Raw genomic sequence first — 15,218 nt, 5'->3', positions numbered from 1 at the left:
TGGGCGGCTAGGGGACAGGGCCTGCCCGGAGCGCCCACGCCCGGGAGTGCCCCGAGGGCGGCGCGGCCCCACCTCTGCACATTCCGAGGGCCGGGGGCTGGCAGCTTCTCGGTTTCCTCATCTGGGAAATGGGGTAACACTGTCTAGTCTGTAAAATGGGTCTCTCCGGCGGACTAGGGGCCATCTCGCAGGGAAGTCGTGAGCGTGCAAAGACTCTTTGCTATCTTCAAACGGCTGTGCAGATCCACACAATTAGGCTCTTAACCGGACCATGACCGTCACCACCTACCGCAGTCTCGGGCCCCTTCCCCTAAACCCGGAGTTGCAGGGCGCGGAAATTCCAGCTGTCTGCCCCGGGATGCCCCCTGCCGACCTCTCCCAACCGCCTCACCTGGCGCCCGGCCACGTCCACTCCAGCCACCTGGCTCTCTCGCCAGAAGCCAAGCGCCTCCACGCCTCAGGGCCTTTGTACATGCTGTTCTCTCGGCCTGGAATGCGCTTCCTCCGACTTCTCACAGCCAAATCCCACCGACCTCGAGGAGATGACACCCCCTCCAAGAGGCTTTTCTAGGCCCCTCCTCTACTCCCCACGCCAGCCACGATGTGACTGTTGGACAGGGGGTAAAGTCAAGCGGCGGCCACACACAGTGGGGGCCCCCATCTCTGCGGGCTCAATGCCCAACCGTGGGGACCACAACGTCAACTGGAGGACCTTGAACACCCGCTCCACCTGGGTCTGTGCAGACACACCGACGGGCGCGGGGCCCGCGTTTCCCACGCAGATTCTTCACGAGGGAAACTCCCGTGTGGTGCGCGGTGAGGTTTGCGGGTGGGGTGTTTTTTTTTTTCCTGTTTATGAAGTTTCTTCCATTTGCCGTTACTATTTTGTGTTCACGTTTTAAAAATATTTATAACGCCAAGGCTTGACAAACACGCCTCAGCGTTTCCTTACCCCTCCGGGCGGGGCGGGCGCGTCCAGTCCCGTCCGGCAGCTGGGTGCTAACGCGGCGCACGTCCTCCAGGCCGGGCGGAGGGGGGAGCCGGGGGCAAGAGGCCCCGCGAGGGGAGCGGCGCTCGCCCGAAGGCGCGCCAGCTTCGGGACTGGGCACCAGGGCGGAGAGGAGGTGGTCAGAGGCTGTGAATTCTGTGGACTCCACGACCCCCCTTCTGCTATTGGGTTAGCTAAAAAGTTTGTTCGGGTTTTTCCGTAACATCTTACTACGCCGCCGGCCGGCTGCCACCATTGCATTTAATCACGATAATCGCCAACTTGCGGCGAGCGCTTAGTCTGGGTCCTGCTTTGGCTGCGCCTCTCATCTCATTTACTTCTCAGAACAACCCGTTTTTAACCCATTTTATAGATAAAGAAACTGAGTCCCGACAGGCGACCGACTCGACCCGCCCTCCGGGGGGCAGAGGTTGGATTCCGGTCGCCGCGCCGAGCCCCCTCCCCTTACGTACGGCCCCGGGGCGGGGCCTCGGCATTCTCTCCGGATGCTCAGCCGGCGCCGACCCCAAAAGGAAGTGTGCGGCGGAGGGCTGAGTGAATTCCCGGCCTCGCCCATGGCCTGAGCACGGCGGCTCGCCTTCCATTCCCTTCGTCTTTCCCTCTGTGAAGGCTGGAACCTGGCCGACTGTGCCGCTGAGGGTCAGGGGAGCTGACGCGGGGATAGGGCACTGGGCAGCACTGCTGCCCCCCTCCTGTCGCTATTCCCTTCACCTCCTACCCCTAACCCGCTCCGCCGCACCGCTCCCCGCCATCGTCTCCTCCGAGCCTTCGCTGGTGCGGGTCTCCTCCCAGCGAGACCTGCCCTCCTCTCACGCTCAGCGGTGCACTTTCCGCCGGGGCGGAGTGGATGCGGAGTGAGCCCGGACGCCCGTGCAGTGCGGGGGTCTGGGGTCTGTGGGGACAGAGTTGCTGGTGGAAGCGTTCTGTAAGGTGGGGCGGGTTCTTTGGGTTTCCTCAGTAAGGAGGGGAGTCCACACCCAGCTGCTCTCCCTCTACCCTCTCTACTACAGCAGGTGGGGGGGGGTCGCCGTACCCGCATAGTTTATTTTTATCTGTTTCATAGGTTTGCGCCCCAGGACGGATAAAGTCATGGGGACTGTGAGTCGAGAAACACTAGGACTCAGCCGGGGTCGGTCTGGCAACTATGGACAAGTGTCTTGTTCATCCAGCACCTCAGCTTCCTTCTCTGCCAAATAGAGTTGGTAAGGGTCCAACCCAGGCAAGTGGGTAGGGGGAATGCCGAGCAGAAAGGCCGGATGCCCTCCTCCCAGGCTCCGAGACACACCGTGGCGCACCTTCCGACAGAGCGGGGTGGATGTGGAGTGAGTCAGGACGCCTGTGCAGTGCCGGGTCTGGGGGGGAGTCTGTGGGGATGGAGTTGTGGGTGGAAGCTTCTGGGGAGAGTAAAGGTGTCAGGCCACTCCCAGCCTGAGGGGCTGATGAAGCATCTAGTTAGATCTGAACCTGGGGGCTGGGAGGACCAGAACTACTGGGGAGGGAGCAGCCCTTTTGGAGGCGTCCCTGTCTGGATATGACTGACCTTGGCCTGACTTCATCGCTAACGCCTTACCCGGGCCCAGAGCAACCCTTAGCTGGCCCTTTGGTCCCCTCCCCTCCTCACGTTCCTTTACCCCAAGTTCTAAGCTCCAGGCTTGACTATTCGTATGACCAGCCTGCCCGTTCTTCTGGGGAACTCCCAACAAGGTTGCAAGTCTCTAGCTTTTGCACACACTGACCCCCATCCCCACCCCAACTCCCGGCATGCTCGTCTCCCCCTTGACTGCTCTCCCTCTGTCTATTCAGCTTTCAAAATATTGTCCAGGAGTTTATCTTCTGTGGGCCTTGCCTCATCGGTTGCAGGTGTGCCTGACGCACACTTCCGATCGTCAGTGTTTTGTTGTCATTTACTTAGGTTCCCCCCAACCCAGCGTGAGCTCCTAGAGGGTTGACATCTTTAATTCGAGACTGTGCCTCCCTTCCCCACGTCTAGCACAGGACTGGCGCCCGACTAATGCCTAGAGAATTGACCAGAGGGGTGGGCAGGGGGTACAGCTGGGGGCAACTCAGGGAAGCAGGAAAGGGGTCTCCCGTTTCTCCGCTACCTGGCCCCCATTCATCCTCTCAGTTCGCAGGGGCCCCATCTTCTCCAGGGACAAGCCGGGATAAGGAGGTTGGGCGGCGTTCTAACCCAGGTACCTCTCCACCGTTGCTCGGGTGAGCCAGACCTGTCCCATCCCGTCCCTCTTGGAGGGCCCCACTTGTTTCGTTGCCCTTTTAAGAAAGAGGAAATTCTTCTCATAAACAAGCGCCTCAACCAGAGCGCGGAGCCCAGCTGCCTGCCCCGCTGCATCCCCGGGAAAACGGGGGTGCTTCCAGGCACAGCGCCCACTCCAAGCTCAATCCAGGGGAAAGGGCTGGCGGCCCCTCCTCGCCGCCGACTCTCGCCACAGCTCAGGGGCTGGAGTCCGAGGGACGGGAAGAGGCAGGAGGGACTTGGGGGAGCCTAGAAACAGCCCAGGGAACGTCTGTAAAGTGCAGTCCCTTCAAGGGGCGAAAGGGCGCCGGCCGCTCCCTGCGGCCGAGGGGGTTCCCCGCCCACAGAGCTCACCCCACCTTCCCGCCTGGGCGGATTCCGACGCCCCCGGGCGCGAGGCCCGAGTGACAGCCTCCTCCACTTTGGAGGCGGGGAGAACCGGCGCTCGGGATCGTCCCTGCCCCTAGGGGGAGCTGAGAGTCAACGGCCAGGGAGCGTTAACTGCGCGGCGTGGGAGTCCCGGCCGCCTGGTCCCCTGGGGAGATGGCAAAGGAATTGGGCCTCAGAGGCACCGACTTTTGGGTTCCTTAGGACTTGGCGCCCTAAGAGGGGAGAACCGCGCTTCTGTTTTACTGCCTGGAAAAGGGGTTTCAGGTGGAACAGAAAGGCTGAGGCCACTCCAGCGAGAGTGGGAGCGAGGCAGACCTTCGGGGAGGGGGACTATTCTTGATGGTTCAGGTATTTTGTGCTTTCCTGTTTCCGTTTCCCTGCTCTTTTGGATAAGAAGTGAATTAGCATTTATTTATCATTTTCAGACTCTATTTCAAGTGCCAGTTTGGAGCCTGTGTGGCACCCCCAATTGGGTTGGTCTGTCAGGTCACTCCTATAGGTGCTCAATAAATACTTTAGGAATGATTTTTTTTTTTTTAAGTCTCAAGTGCCAGGCTCTGTGTTAAAGTGCTTTATTTACATCCGTTGCAAGGTTGGTGTCCCCATTTTATAGTTGAGAACACTGAGATCCAGAGGTTAATCACTTGTCCAAACTAGCAGACAGCAGGTCCCTACGGAACCAGGGGAACCAGGGTTGGCCTGCTTCCAGAACTCCATCTTGCTGCCTCCACACACCGTCCCTGCCCCCCACTGGTCCAGCAGGCCAGTCTGCCCCACTCATTACACCCTTGGCCAGGCCCTGGGTGGGAGCTCATCCAGAGGTCTTCTCCTGATCCTCTTCAGGAAGCCCATACAGAAAGTGTTGGTGGGAACCGTGAGCCAGAAGGGTGGCTCCATGGGTGATGAGACAGGTCCAGGCCTGGAGGAGGGGTGACCATGAGTAGGGGAGAGGACAAGACCTTTGGGGAAGCCCCAGTGCATCCCCCCCTAAGCTCTCCGTCTGTTGTCTCCTCTCCTTGCCTCCCCCATCCCCAAGGCGCCCGCTGACCCAACAGTACCAGGTAGGTGGTGAGGCCCAGGTAGACTGCAGCCAGCAGTGCCACAAGGCTGAAGTAGGCAGGGTGGGGTAGGCTGGGCAAGTAGCTGACCACAAAGTAGAGGTTGATGGCACAGATCAGCACCATGATGGAAGAAGTGAAGGCCTTGCTCACCCTTGGGGATGAGAGGGAGGCTCAGGATTGGCTGCATCTCCTCCAGTGCCCACAGCCAGGCTGGAGCTAAGGTGGGGGGTGGATACACAAAGCCATCTTCCCAGGGCTGTGGGCCCTGGAGAAGACCCCTGGCCAACTTCTGCCTCCTGGGCCCTCCAGGCACCACACCGGCAGGATTTGGCAAAAGCAGAGTCTGAGGTGAGGGGGAGGAGCTCAAGCTCTAGAAACAGCCCCTGGCCCAGGATTCCAGTCCTGGCTCCTCCACTTGCTAGTTAGCTGTGTGACCCTGGGCAAGTTTCTTAACCTCTCTGACCTTATCTGGATAGTGGGAATAATGGGAATTCCTACCTCTTGGTGGTTGTGAGGATCAAGTGTGGTAATGTAAGTCGAGTCCTGGGGTTGTGGGGAGTACTCACGGGCCATTGGTAAACTCCTGCATCAGGGCGGGCATGCTGGTGAACGTGAGGATGGGCAGCACAGCAAAGGGAAGCTGGGGAGAGTCGGGAGGAGGGGGCTGAGGGACCCTGCCCTTAGAATACAGTAAGGAGGGAGGAGCAGGCCAGGGCTCCAGTCACCCTCTGCCTCACTGTGCACCCTTGGGAAAGTCCCCTAACCACTCTGAACCTCAGTTTCTCCACCTCTATGCCTTCCAAGGTTGTAGGGGCTCCAAAGCAGGAGAAAGTGGGTGGGGGCTCTGGCCCCAGGCTGCCTGAGCTTGTATCCCAGCTCTGCCACTGGTCACTTAACTGCATGCATCAGTTTTCCCATCTGCAAAATGGGGATAATGGTGGTTCCTACCCCCTGGGGTGGCTGTGGGGAGTACATGAGGCTTGTAGATAAGGTGTGTTTAGAATAGCGCCTGGGAGGTAGGGGAGGCTCTGTAGGGGGATTGCTGTGGCTCCTGTTTGGCTCCACAGGGGGAAGGAGGTGATAGGGCCTGCAGGCTCACCAGCAGGCTCTGCAGCACGTTGAGCAGGTCGTTGAGGCCTGACAGGTCCCGCAGGTCCCTGAAGACTGCCACGAGCATGGTGGGCAGGATGGCACAGGAGCGAGTGAGCAGGACTCGGGCGAAGCGTGACCACCGCAGCTTCAGGAAGCCCTGGGGGGTGGGGTGAGCACCTTGGTGGCGGGGTGCAGGACTGCGTTCCGAGGGAGGGACCCTCTATCCTCCCTCAGCCCATCTCATGCCTGGAGGAACACTCTTTTTCCATCTTTGAAATGGGGCAGCTCTGTCCATAGTTGGTGGTGAGGGAATAGATGGGGGGAAATTAGGGGGGGGGTCCCCTCCTACAGCTGATTGCTGAAGACTAAACCGTGTTGGAGAAAAGGCTCCTATTAGTCCTGGGTTTGCAGTCTCGGGCTTCACCTCGCTGAATCTCAGTTTTCTCATCTGTAAAGTGGGGCTTATAACGGCACCCGTTGGGCTGCCTTAAGGATCAGGGAAGCGGATGTCCGAGTAGCGTGCCTCGTCCTCAGTCCCCTGCCCTCCCCCCGGCCCGCCCCAGCCCCACCTCCATCACAAACTGTCCCGCGTAGGTGCCGGTCATGGTGGAGCTCTGCCCAGCGGCCAGCAGACCCACCGCCCAGATGTAGAGGGCTGCGGGGCCAAAGAGGCAGCCCAGGATCACGCCCTGGAGGGAGGGGTGTGGTCAGACCCATGGACCCGCCCCTTCTCGCGCAGGCTCTGCCCCTGAGGTGGGCGCGGCGAGGAGCCCAGCTGGATCGAGCCCTTCCATACCCTCCCTGCCTCGCGCTTACTCCTTGGTAAATGTCCACCGCCACTGTGAGGTTGTTCATGGGGAAGATCTTGGCGTAGTCGTGGAGGCTGCTGTTAGCACAGACGTTGAACTGCGGGCACCAGGCAGTAGGAAGGAGATGTGAAGCGCACACTCAATGTTGGAAAATCAGACCTCCCAGACTTGACCAAGGGTTGAAATCTAGTGGCCCGCGGGCTGAATCCAGCCAGACATATTTTGTTTGGCTAACAAAATTTTTTTTCTTTAGTGTGAATTGGTTGACAACATTTACAGTTGAGAAGATTTAACATGAGACCCTGGTTTCCAGCTGCTCTTGGATTGTAAGAGCTGGTATTACCACAGAGTGACAATTGGCCGGCAGTGACTCAGGCTGCCCCACAGGCCCGTCTCCCTTACATGGGACCCACTTCCCACAGCTCTGTGACTCGGCTGGTCTCGAAGGCAATGTGTGACTATAGTTTGCCATCCTATTTAGACCTCTCTCCTTATGCTAAGGAGCAGAGACCCAGGGAGGGCTATGACCTCACAAGGTCACACAGCAAGGCAGTGGCAGTGCCCATGTCCCCGGAGGCTTGGCCAGTCTGTCCCATCCCCACCCCACCCCGTCAGCGTTCAGTAAGCGCCCAACACTGGCTAGCAGTTGTTAGAGCCTTGGGACAGAGACTCACTCAAAAACTGAGACAGGCACAGTCCCAGATCCCAGAGAGCCAGGGAGGAGCTGGCCGGCTCCTTCGCTTTCAGAGCCTGCTCAAATGTCACCTCCTCCAAGAGGCCTCTCCTGACCACCTGGCCTACTGTAGTAGTCCCTCTCTCACCACACCCCCCAGTTATGTTTCATCACCCCCTTTATTTCCTTCACAACATCGTTCATATTTTCCTTTGAAACCGATCAGCTGATTGGTTGATTTGTTTCCTGTTTGCTCACTGCCTCCGAATTTAATGTGCAAGAGGGCAAGGTCTCTGTATCCTTGACTGCTGTATCCCTGGGGCCTAAGACACTGGCTGATACATAACAAATGCTCAATAAATCTTTGCTGAATGAATGACAGTTTATCTACTAATAATGAAGATTATCACTAGAAACTCAAGAAAAGAAATTGACTGCCTGCATATTCCTAACCCCACGCTCATGCTTAGGCAGGCATCCCCTCCCAGAATGCCCTCCCTGCAGTTTGCTGGGCAAATCCTGCCCATCCTTTAAGGTGCAGCTGGAATGCTGGATCCTCCAAGACTCAGCTCCTCCCCCCAATCACCTCCCCTGGACCTCTGTGCCTTGTAGTCCCTGGCGTGGGGCTGACCGTGTGCAAGCCTACATGTGGCGTATCTCCCCAGTGGGGTGGGGAAGGGACTCCCAGCCAGAGGCCAGGGTTGCAGACTCCCTCCCCTACCAGTTTCCTGGAGTGCAGGACAGAGACTCGAAGGGCTTAGCTGCACTGTTTGGAGTCCCCAGCAAAGCCTGGAGGGCATGTGCGTATGGGGTGTGCCTCACCGCAGCCTGGTTGGTTTGCTGGTAGAAGGCTTGCCCAAAGACAGCCACAACAAAGAGGTTGATGAAGAAGGAGACAGACAGGGCGATGGTGGCTTCAATCAGGAAGTACATGTTGGCTTCTCGGATGTCTGCCCGGCGGGTCCGGTCTATCTCTCGAGACTATGAAAGTCAAAGGGAGGGAAGCACCAAAGTCCCTCAGAGTCATCCCAACATTCTCTACCCTCACACCTCTATCTATGTTCCCCCCAAACCCCAGTTCTTTCTAAAGCCCCCTACATGGCCATCTGGGATAGGCCTTTGTTTCTGCCTCGGGGCCTTTGCACTTGCCAGTCCCTCTGCTTAGAATCTCTTCTCCCCGGTCTTCCTTCCCATCCTTCATGTTTCAAAGGCCTTTGCTGACTCCTTTTCTAAAGGAGCCCCCTCCTCAGTCATTCTCCATCATACTTCTCTGTTTTGTTTCCTTCAGAGCACCTTTCACAATCCATTTCTTTCCTTTATTGTTTACTTGCGCATGGTCTGTCTCTCCTACTAGAATGCACGCTCTAAGAAGGCAGAAGACTTATCTGTCTTTTCATCACTGACCCCCAGCTCCCAGCACACAGTAGACCCTCTATTATTACATATTGAATAAAGAGTGATTCACTTCCCTCCTAAATTCACAGAGTTGGGAGCCAAAGGGGCGGGGCTCCAGCCTTGGGGGCGGAGCCAGTGTGGCTCTTAGGGAGAGAGCATGTCTCCCTCCCCTCTAGTCTGCTCACCTTGACCAAGGCTGAGTGCAGGTAGATGTTGTGGGGCATGATGATGGCGCCAATGATGCCCACGGCCTGCAGCAGCTCAGGCTGGCCGCAGCCAGGGCACGAGGGCAGGAACAGGCCTCGAAGAAGTGCTCCCTGAGCAGGACGTGCCACCACATACTGTGGAGAGGTGCCTCATCAGGCTTCGCCCCACCCCTGAGCAGCCATTCTCACCCTCCACCCCAACCCTGGCCGCTAGGGAGCATGGCTAAGGTCCGCTCCCCTCTCCCCTCAGGCTCTGCAGGGGGCAGAGTGGGGTGGCCTTGGTGTGGGGACATGGTACGGCTTCCCACCTCATAGCCGAAGGTCAAGGCCATAATGGTAATAAGAAATCCAAAAAAGGCTTCCAGCTTCCGCAACCCTAGGGGGAGAACAAAGGGGCAGAACAAAAAAACCAAACAACCAAAATTATAACATAAGCAATTATTAATGGCTGGTATCTTGAGCACTTTGTTCCAGGCACTGTGCCAAGCGCTTAACATATAGCGCTCAGTGAAGCCTCACCACAGCCCTGTGGCCTCTGTGCTATTATCCACCTGTTATAGATGAAGAAACAGAAGTCTAAGCAACTTGCTCAAGGCCATACAGTCAGAGTGAGGTTGCTAGGAGCACTTCTCCCAATTCAGCAGAGCATCAATCAGCTCCTACATTCATTGCCAGTCCCCCCGTCGCCAAGTCCCCTATGGGATGAGAGGCACACCCACCGTAGTTATCGAGGAAGAGGAAGAAGAATGTGTCCACGATGGTGATGAGGACACCACCCCAGAGTGGGATTCTGAAACCAGAGTGGCCTGCGTCAGCCCCGCCCGGTCCAGGAGTCTGGAACTCCCTCCTCAGGGCTGGAGACTGTAGAATGTGGCCTCCCGGGAGCAGGCACTCAAGTGGCCCCAGACAGCTAAGGGAGAGGGGAGTGGGAGTGTGCTAGAGACGGGAAAATGGCACATACACGCTAGGAAGGGCCAAGCTGTGTGGAGGACCACATGGTAGGGAGCTTGGGGCTGCAGTCCTGAAGGCTGCATGGTCACTGACATCTGTGTGATTTGAGACAAGTCACTTTACATATCTGGGTCTCCATTTCCCCATCTGGTAAATTGGGCAATAGCTCTGAGTCAGAGGTGACTGGAGGATGAAGTGGATGCAGGGCAATAGAAGGCCTGGGGAGGAAAAAGCAGCTGTTCCCAGCCCTGGCCTGAAGAGCTGGGGGCCCTCCGGAGTACCGTCCAGCTGAGAGCAGATTGAATGCAATAGCTGTGCCAATGACTTCCTGCATGTCTGAGCCCACGATGGCTAGCTCGATGGTCAGCCAGAGAAGGGTGCGGGGCACCTAGGGGGAGGTAATCCCGTCATTAAGGCTGGACCAATTATTTGTCTGTTGTCTCATCCCTACACTGACTGACCTTTCTGTACCCGGCTCTATACTCCTGGGCTGGAAGCCTGCAAACTACATTTGCAAGTCAGCCTGCCAGTGGGCTTCCAGTTAGGTTTTCATGGTGTAAAATTAATCAACAGAAACTTCAATTAAATAGAGTCGGGAGATGAGAAGGGGAAGCTCCCACACCCTGCGAAGATAGCAGAGCCCAACAGGAAGAAGAAAGACTCCTCTTCATTCCCAGCAAGGACTCAGCCACTGAAAAGCCACGGACTCTTTGTTTACTATCGGCCTCCCAACTTCCCTTTCCCCTCCATAAAAGTGTTCTCCTTCCTTTGCCATGCGGAGACTTGCACGTGGCTCCCCATGGCTGCAGACTCCCCAGTTATGATTCTCTGCTGATCCTGAATAAACCCATCTTTGTTGGAGAAATATCTAGCAGTCTATTTGTTTTAGGTCAACAGTAGGAAATAGTTAAAGGAAATGGAAAGGCAGGGAGACATCATTTTTACCGCCCGCTTCTGGAGCTGGCACCAGCAAGGGCACCAGGCAATATGGGCTCCAATCAGCAGTGGCGGCAATGTTTCTAGAAGCTTGGCAGCGAATGATGGCCCCTGGGCTCCTGCCCAGCAGCTTTCTGATCTCTGGGTAACACCTCCTTCCCTTGCTCCTTCAGCTCTTTCAACACCTTTGTGACTGCATCCCTGCATTAGATACCTTTGAAATATCTAGTGGCGTAATTTCTGTGTGCCTGCCTGGACACTGACGACAGCCAAGTCCCCAGTGTCCACCCCAGCCGATGATTATCCCGAGCAATGCCCACCTGTTTTTCACCTTGGGCAAGTCACCTCTTCAGATGCTTCCTCTCCAGGTGCACCAAACTCACCTTAGGGTAGTAGAGATGACAGACCTCGCCCAAGTCCTTGCCTGTCACCACGCCCAGCCGGGCAGCAAGTCGCTGGCAGAGCAAGCCCAACACAGTGGCCCACAGCAGTACCCAGAGCAGCTGTGAGAAGCCAGGGAGAGGCCGTCAGCCAGAGGGACCAGTCTCTGATAATCCCTGAGCTGCTGGGACCCTCTAACCAAGGACACCCTCTGGGGAGCGAATGGGGGAGATGGAGCTAGAAGACACCCCCCCCCCACTCCCACAGGGCTGCCTTGGGGACCCTTCTGTGGTCCATTTGAACTTAACACCTGTTCCCGGGAACACTGGCCATGCAAGCCACTCTGGGGAAACGTGGCAAGCTGGGGGTCTCCACCCACTTAGCCTGGTCACCCCCTCCCCACCGTGCCCCGACTCAATCACTTTGAATCCAGCCACAGCCCCAGCCTGAAGATCCGACTCGATGTTTCCTGGGTCCAGGAAAGCGATGCTCATGAGGAAGCCGGGCCCCGTGAAGGCCCACAGCTTCCGCAGGCTGAATGCGCCCTGTGGAGGGAAGTGGAGTGAGGGGTCTTGGACACAGGGTTGGGGGCAGCCCCCAGGTGAGCCCCTCTGGGCTCCTGGGCCCAGGCTGGCCAGCCCTGCCCTCCATTCCCCGTTCCTGGAGCTGCCACCTGGGGCCGGGGTGGAGGGGTGGTGGGGGAGGTTAGTGGAGCACAGCGGATTTGCTGAGTCACGGCAGATCAGCTTTCTGGATCAGTCAGGTTCTGTGGTCTACATTTGACCAGCCTGCCTGGGGCAGGCCCTGAGTCAGCAGATCCTCAGAGCCCAGAGGGTAGCTTTCCTGGGTCAGGCCTCCCTGGGCCAGCTCCTCCCTGCCCAGTCCCTTCTCAGACCACAGGGCCTCCTCTCTGGAGTCCACTGAGCCTAGGGTCTCCCCCACCCCCATTCCAGGGGTTGGCCTGGCAGCCTGGGCATCTGCTAACGATTCTGGGAATGCAGGGTGATACTCTCTTAGAAGCCAGCCGGCAGGCTCCACGTCTCCCGATGCCCTTGTCTGCGTCCTTTCCTTAAATGTTACAACAGATGCTTGAGGCTCCAACCGGAATTCATCCCAGGTCCCTTTCCCTTCCTAGGACAGCTGAGATTCATCTAGAAAGCCACCTGATAATTTTTAGACAAATAGGGGACAGAAGCAGGAAGGCAGCGGTTGCCATTGTCCATCTCTGCTGCTCAGAGCTGGAAGGGACTTGCCATGGCCTTCAGGAGACCCCCCTTCCCCTGTGAGATCCCATGTGATCTTGTCCATCCTGAAAGACCCCAGGAAGTTGCCAGCATTCTCACCGGTTCTGCATCTGGGATGGGGATCTTCTTGCTCAGGTAGGTCCCTCCAGGAGGCTCTTGCTGTAACCCTGGGTTGGGTGGGCTGGAGATGGAGCCATATCTGGTCCTGCTGAGCTTTGGGGGGCCTGTGTCACCTGCAAGGGGCCCCATGAGCCTTGGTGAGTGACCTGCCTCCTTCTGGTGGCCCAGGATTAAAGCCATCTGTCCTCTTCCCACACCTCCTCTTGGCAAAGTGGAGAAATGAAGGCCCAGCTGAACAGGAGGCCTTGACTCCCATCTTGGGTCCACCGCCTCCACCCCAGACCAAACATTACAGAAGATGTGTGAGAAGTGGGGCCTTCAGGATTACCCTCCTTCCATGTGAGTGCAGAGATTCCCAGACCCAGATCTCTCTTGTCACGGAGGATGTGGAGAGGGACATGGGTTCTGAGGAGGGAAAGCTGGCCCCACCGTGTGTGCCCCTTGGCCTCATCCCTGCCACCTCCAGCAGCCAAGGAAGCTCCAGGGGCTCCAGATCCACAGAGATGAGGCAAGGGGGCACTCTGCCCTTGGGGATGTGAAGAACCCAGCCCCAAGCTGGTGTCCTGGCCCCCCTGACTCTTGCCCCCCCCACCCCCATTCAGGCTCTGTCCCTGGAGGGGGCCACTCACCTGTCATGAGGACCGCAGACTCAGGCACTCTGCACGAGTGGTGTGCTGGGCAGCCCTTCTGGCCACGCTTCCTCTCTGGGTGCTGGTGAGTGTGTGAGTCCACACCCTCTTACCCATCCTCAGCTGAGCTGGGCTGTCCTCACACACACGGAGTGTTGTGAAACACTTTCCAAAGGCAGAAGTGGCCAGCTCTGGTGGAAGGGTCTGGGTGACCACAGTATGGCCATTTGTTCCCCTCCTGGCCTGAGTCCCACAACTCCTCTGGCTCCCTTCCAGGCACCCCGAGTTCTGTGCCTCCCAAGTTAGCTCTGATTTCAGACACTTCCTGCCACTTGGACATTCATGTCTAGATCACGTGACTGCCCCCTGCCTCCCCCTTCTCTCACCCTGCACAGTCAGACTCTTCTCCTTTTCATTCTTGAGTCCCATGGCCAGTGGTTGGTCTAATGGGAGGAAGGGAGTTCTGATGCCTACCTCGACCTCAGTTTCCCACTGGGTGCCTCAGAGGAGAAGACCTTCCAGCCACTGCCACAGGGACATGCATTGAAGATTCAGGCCAAAGAGATCCTCAGAAGAAAGGGGCACTGGAATTCTGGTCCTTGTTCTGCCACCGATTCACCTGACATTGTCACCAGATCATGTCCCGTCTCTGATCTTGTTTCTTCTGTTAAAGGAAGGGCTCAGACTAGCTAAGTGGTTAAAAGTTTAGGTGTCTAAGGAGGCCAGGCAGGTAAGATGAGCTATGAGACAGGTTGGGAATGAAAAAAATAGTGCCAGCTCGGGACTTCCCTGGTGATTTAGTGGTTAAGACTCCGCGCTTCCACTGCAGGGGCCACGGGTTTGATCCCTGGTCGGGGAAGTTCCGCATGCTACTGCAGTGCAGCCAAAAAAAAAAAGTGAAAAATAGTGCCAGCTCAGTGCTGAATGACAAAAGATGCTAAGCGTCAGTTGGGGGGGTGGGTACGGTAATAGGGAGTGGTGGACTGTAGCAAAACAAAGGTCATAAACTCTGTCTGACGAGGGCAGTGCTTACAGAGTTCCAGCCAATTGTCATGTGGAAATGTGGGTCCACTGTCCTCATGTCCTCTGACTTGTCAAGGATGCTGGAAAATGTATGCAACATATGCTTTTTGAATACTAGGCTAAAATTTTTTGAAAATATTGTGTAATCTAAACATACATTTCTATGGGCTGGATTCCACTTGAGGGTGACCAATCTATTACCTCGAGACCGTTCCAGCTCCCAATCTCTTCTCCTTGCCAGCTGCCAGCTCCTTTATCCCCCCACTTACCTCCTGCAGAGTCTTCTCCCTGCCATGCCCTGTAGCCTTTCTTTTCTGCCAAGAAGATTCAGACCTTGAATTGTCATGGGGTTTCCAACTCCAAAGTCTGCGACTTCAGGACTCAGAGAAAATTGGGGCAGGTTCTCACATCCAGACCTGATCTGGGATATGATGTATCCCCATATTGAGACAAAAACTTGAGCCAAAGCTTAGGAAACCAGGGTGGGGGGAGGAAGCCAATTTCCTGGCTCCTCGTTGATTGAAGAGGCTGGAGGGACAGGAGAGGTGTGGGTGTGGGTAGGGGGGTGAATGGCGGGTCAGAGAGGAGGGGGCAGCACTGGGGTTTGTCTCTCGCTGTGCAGTCCTGTTGCTCGAGGTGCGGTCACCATCCTTGACCTCTAGGGTTTACACAGGTTTGCAGTCGCTACCTTGGACTCACGTGGTGGTGGCTGGGGGTGGGGCTGGGGTAGGATGCTGTGATGGTTTAGTTTTTTGTGTCAGTTTGACTGGGCCATGGGGTGCCTAGTAATTTGGTCAAACATTCTGGGTATGTCTGTGAGGGTGTTTTTGGAGGAGATTAATATTTTAATCAGTAGACTAAGTAAGTCTGATTTCCCTCCCTAATGGTGTATCATCCAACCAGTTGAAGACCCGAAGAGAACAAAAGGCTGAGTAAGGGAGAATTCTCTCTCCCTGAGGACTGCTTTTTTTTTTTTTTTTTTTTTTTTGCGGTACGCGGGCCTCTCACTGTTGTGGCCTCTCCCGTTGCGGAGCACAGGCTCCGG

At 56.7% G+C, this 15,218-nt stretch overlaps 1 protein-coding gene and 1 long non-coding RNA gene across 5 annotated transcripts; one reads left to right on the top strand and one right to left on the bottom strand.

Moving 5' to 3' along the window:
• The first annotated feature begins 12 nt into the window (after window positions 1-12).
• On the top strand, window positions 13-11,088 carry LOC114485189 (uncharacterized). Of its 2 annotated transcripts, none has more exons than XR_003678665.2 (3): window positions 13-816; window positions 2,073-2,211; window positions 10,414-11,088. It is a non-coding gene; the product is annotated as an uncharacterized lncRNA (long non-coding RNA). The 2 variants fall into 2 exon arrangements; XR_003678667.2 differs by lacking the exon at window positions 13-816 and adding an exon at window positions 1,105-1,177.
• On the bottom strand, window positions 4,037-14,650 carry SLC11A1 (solute carrier family 11 member 1). Of its 3 annotated transcripts, XM_007100404.4 has the most exons (15): window positions 13,151-14,650; window positions 12,501-12,634; window positions 11,580-11,702; window positions 11,160-11,279; window positions 10,122-10,228; window positions 9,609-9,679; window positions 9,198-9,265; window positions 8,869-9,024; window positions 8,111-8,269; window positions 6,623-6,712; window positions 6,376-6,495; window positions 5,814-5,963; window positions 5,281-5,354; window positions 4,712-4,865; window positions 4,037-4,572 (listed from the first exon to the last, which is right to left on the bottom strand). In XM_007100404.4, exons 1-15 carry the CDS (start codon window positions 13,155-13,157, stop codon window positions 4,465-4,467), a joined length of 1,641 nt encoding a protein of 546 aa, XP_007100466.2. In that variant the 5' UTR covers window positions 13,158-14,650; the 3' UTR covers window positions 4,037-4,464. The 3 variants fall into 3 exon arrangements, with proteins under 3 accessions (XP_007100466.2, XP_028341919.1, XP_054939223.1); XM_028486118.2 differs by lacking the exon at window positions 13,151-14,650 and having other exon boundaries at window positions 12,501-12,678; XM_055083248.1 differs by lacking the exons at window positions 6,376-6,495; window positions 13,151-14,650 and having other exon boundaries at window positions 12,501-12,678.
• Between the last annotated feature and the right edge of the window lie 568 nt (window positions 14,651-15,218).

Source organism: Physeter macrocephalus, unplaced genomic scaffold, assembly GCF_002837175.3.
Source record: "Physeter macrocephalus isolate SW-GA unplaced genomic scaffold, ASM283717v5 random_731, whole genome shotgun sequence".
Lineage (NCBI taxonomy): Eukaryota > Metazoa > Chordata > Mammalia > Artiodactyla > Physeteridae > Physeter > Physeter macrocephalus.
The sequence above is the reverse complement of the archived record's forward strand: the minus strand, read 5'-3'. Positions and strand labels throughout refer to the sequence as shown.

Excerpts from the sequence above, each read along its gene's own strand:
- SLC11A1 (XM_028486118.2), bottom strand. The coding sequence starts at position 12,650 with ATGGGGCCCCTTGCAGGTGACACAGGCCCCCCAAAGCTCAGCAGGACC. Across the intron at positions 11,703-12,500 it reads CCATCCCAGATGCAGAACCG|GGCGCATTCAGCCTGCGGAA; the intron begins GTGAGAATGCTG and ends TTCCCTCCACAG. Across the intron at positions 8,270-8,868 it reads TGCACTCAGCCTTGGTCAAG|TCTCGAGAGATAGACCGGAC; the intron begins GTGAGCAGACTA and ends TGACTTTCATAG.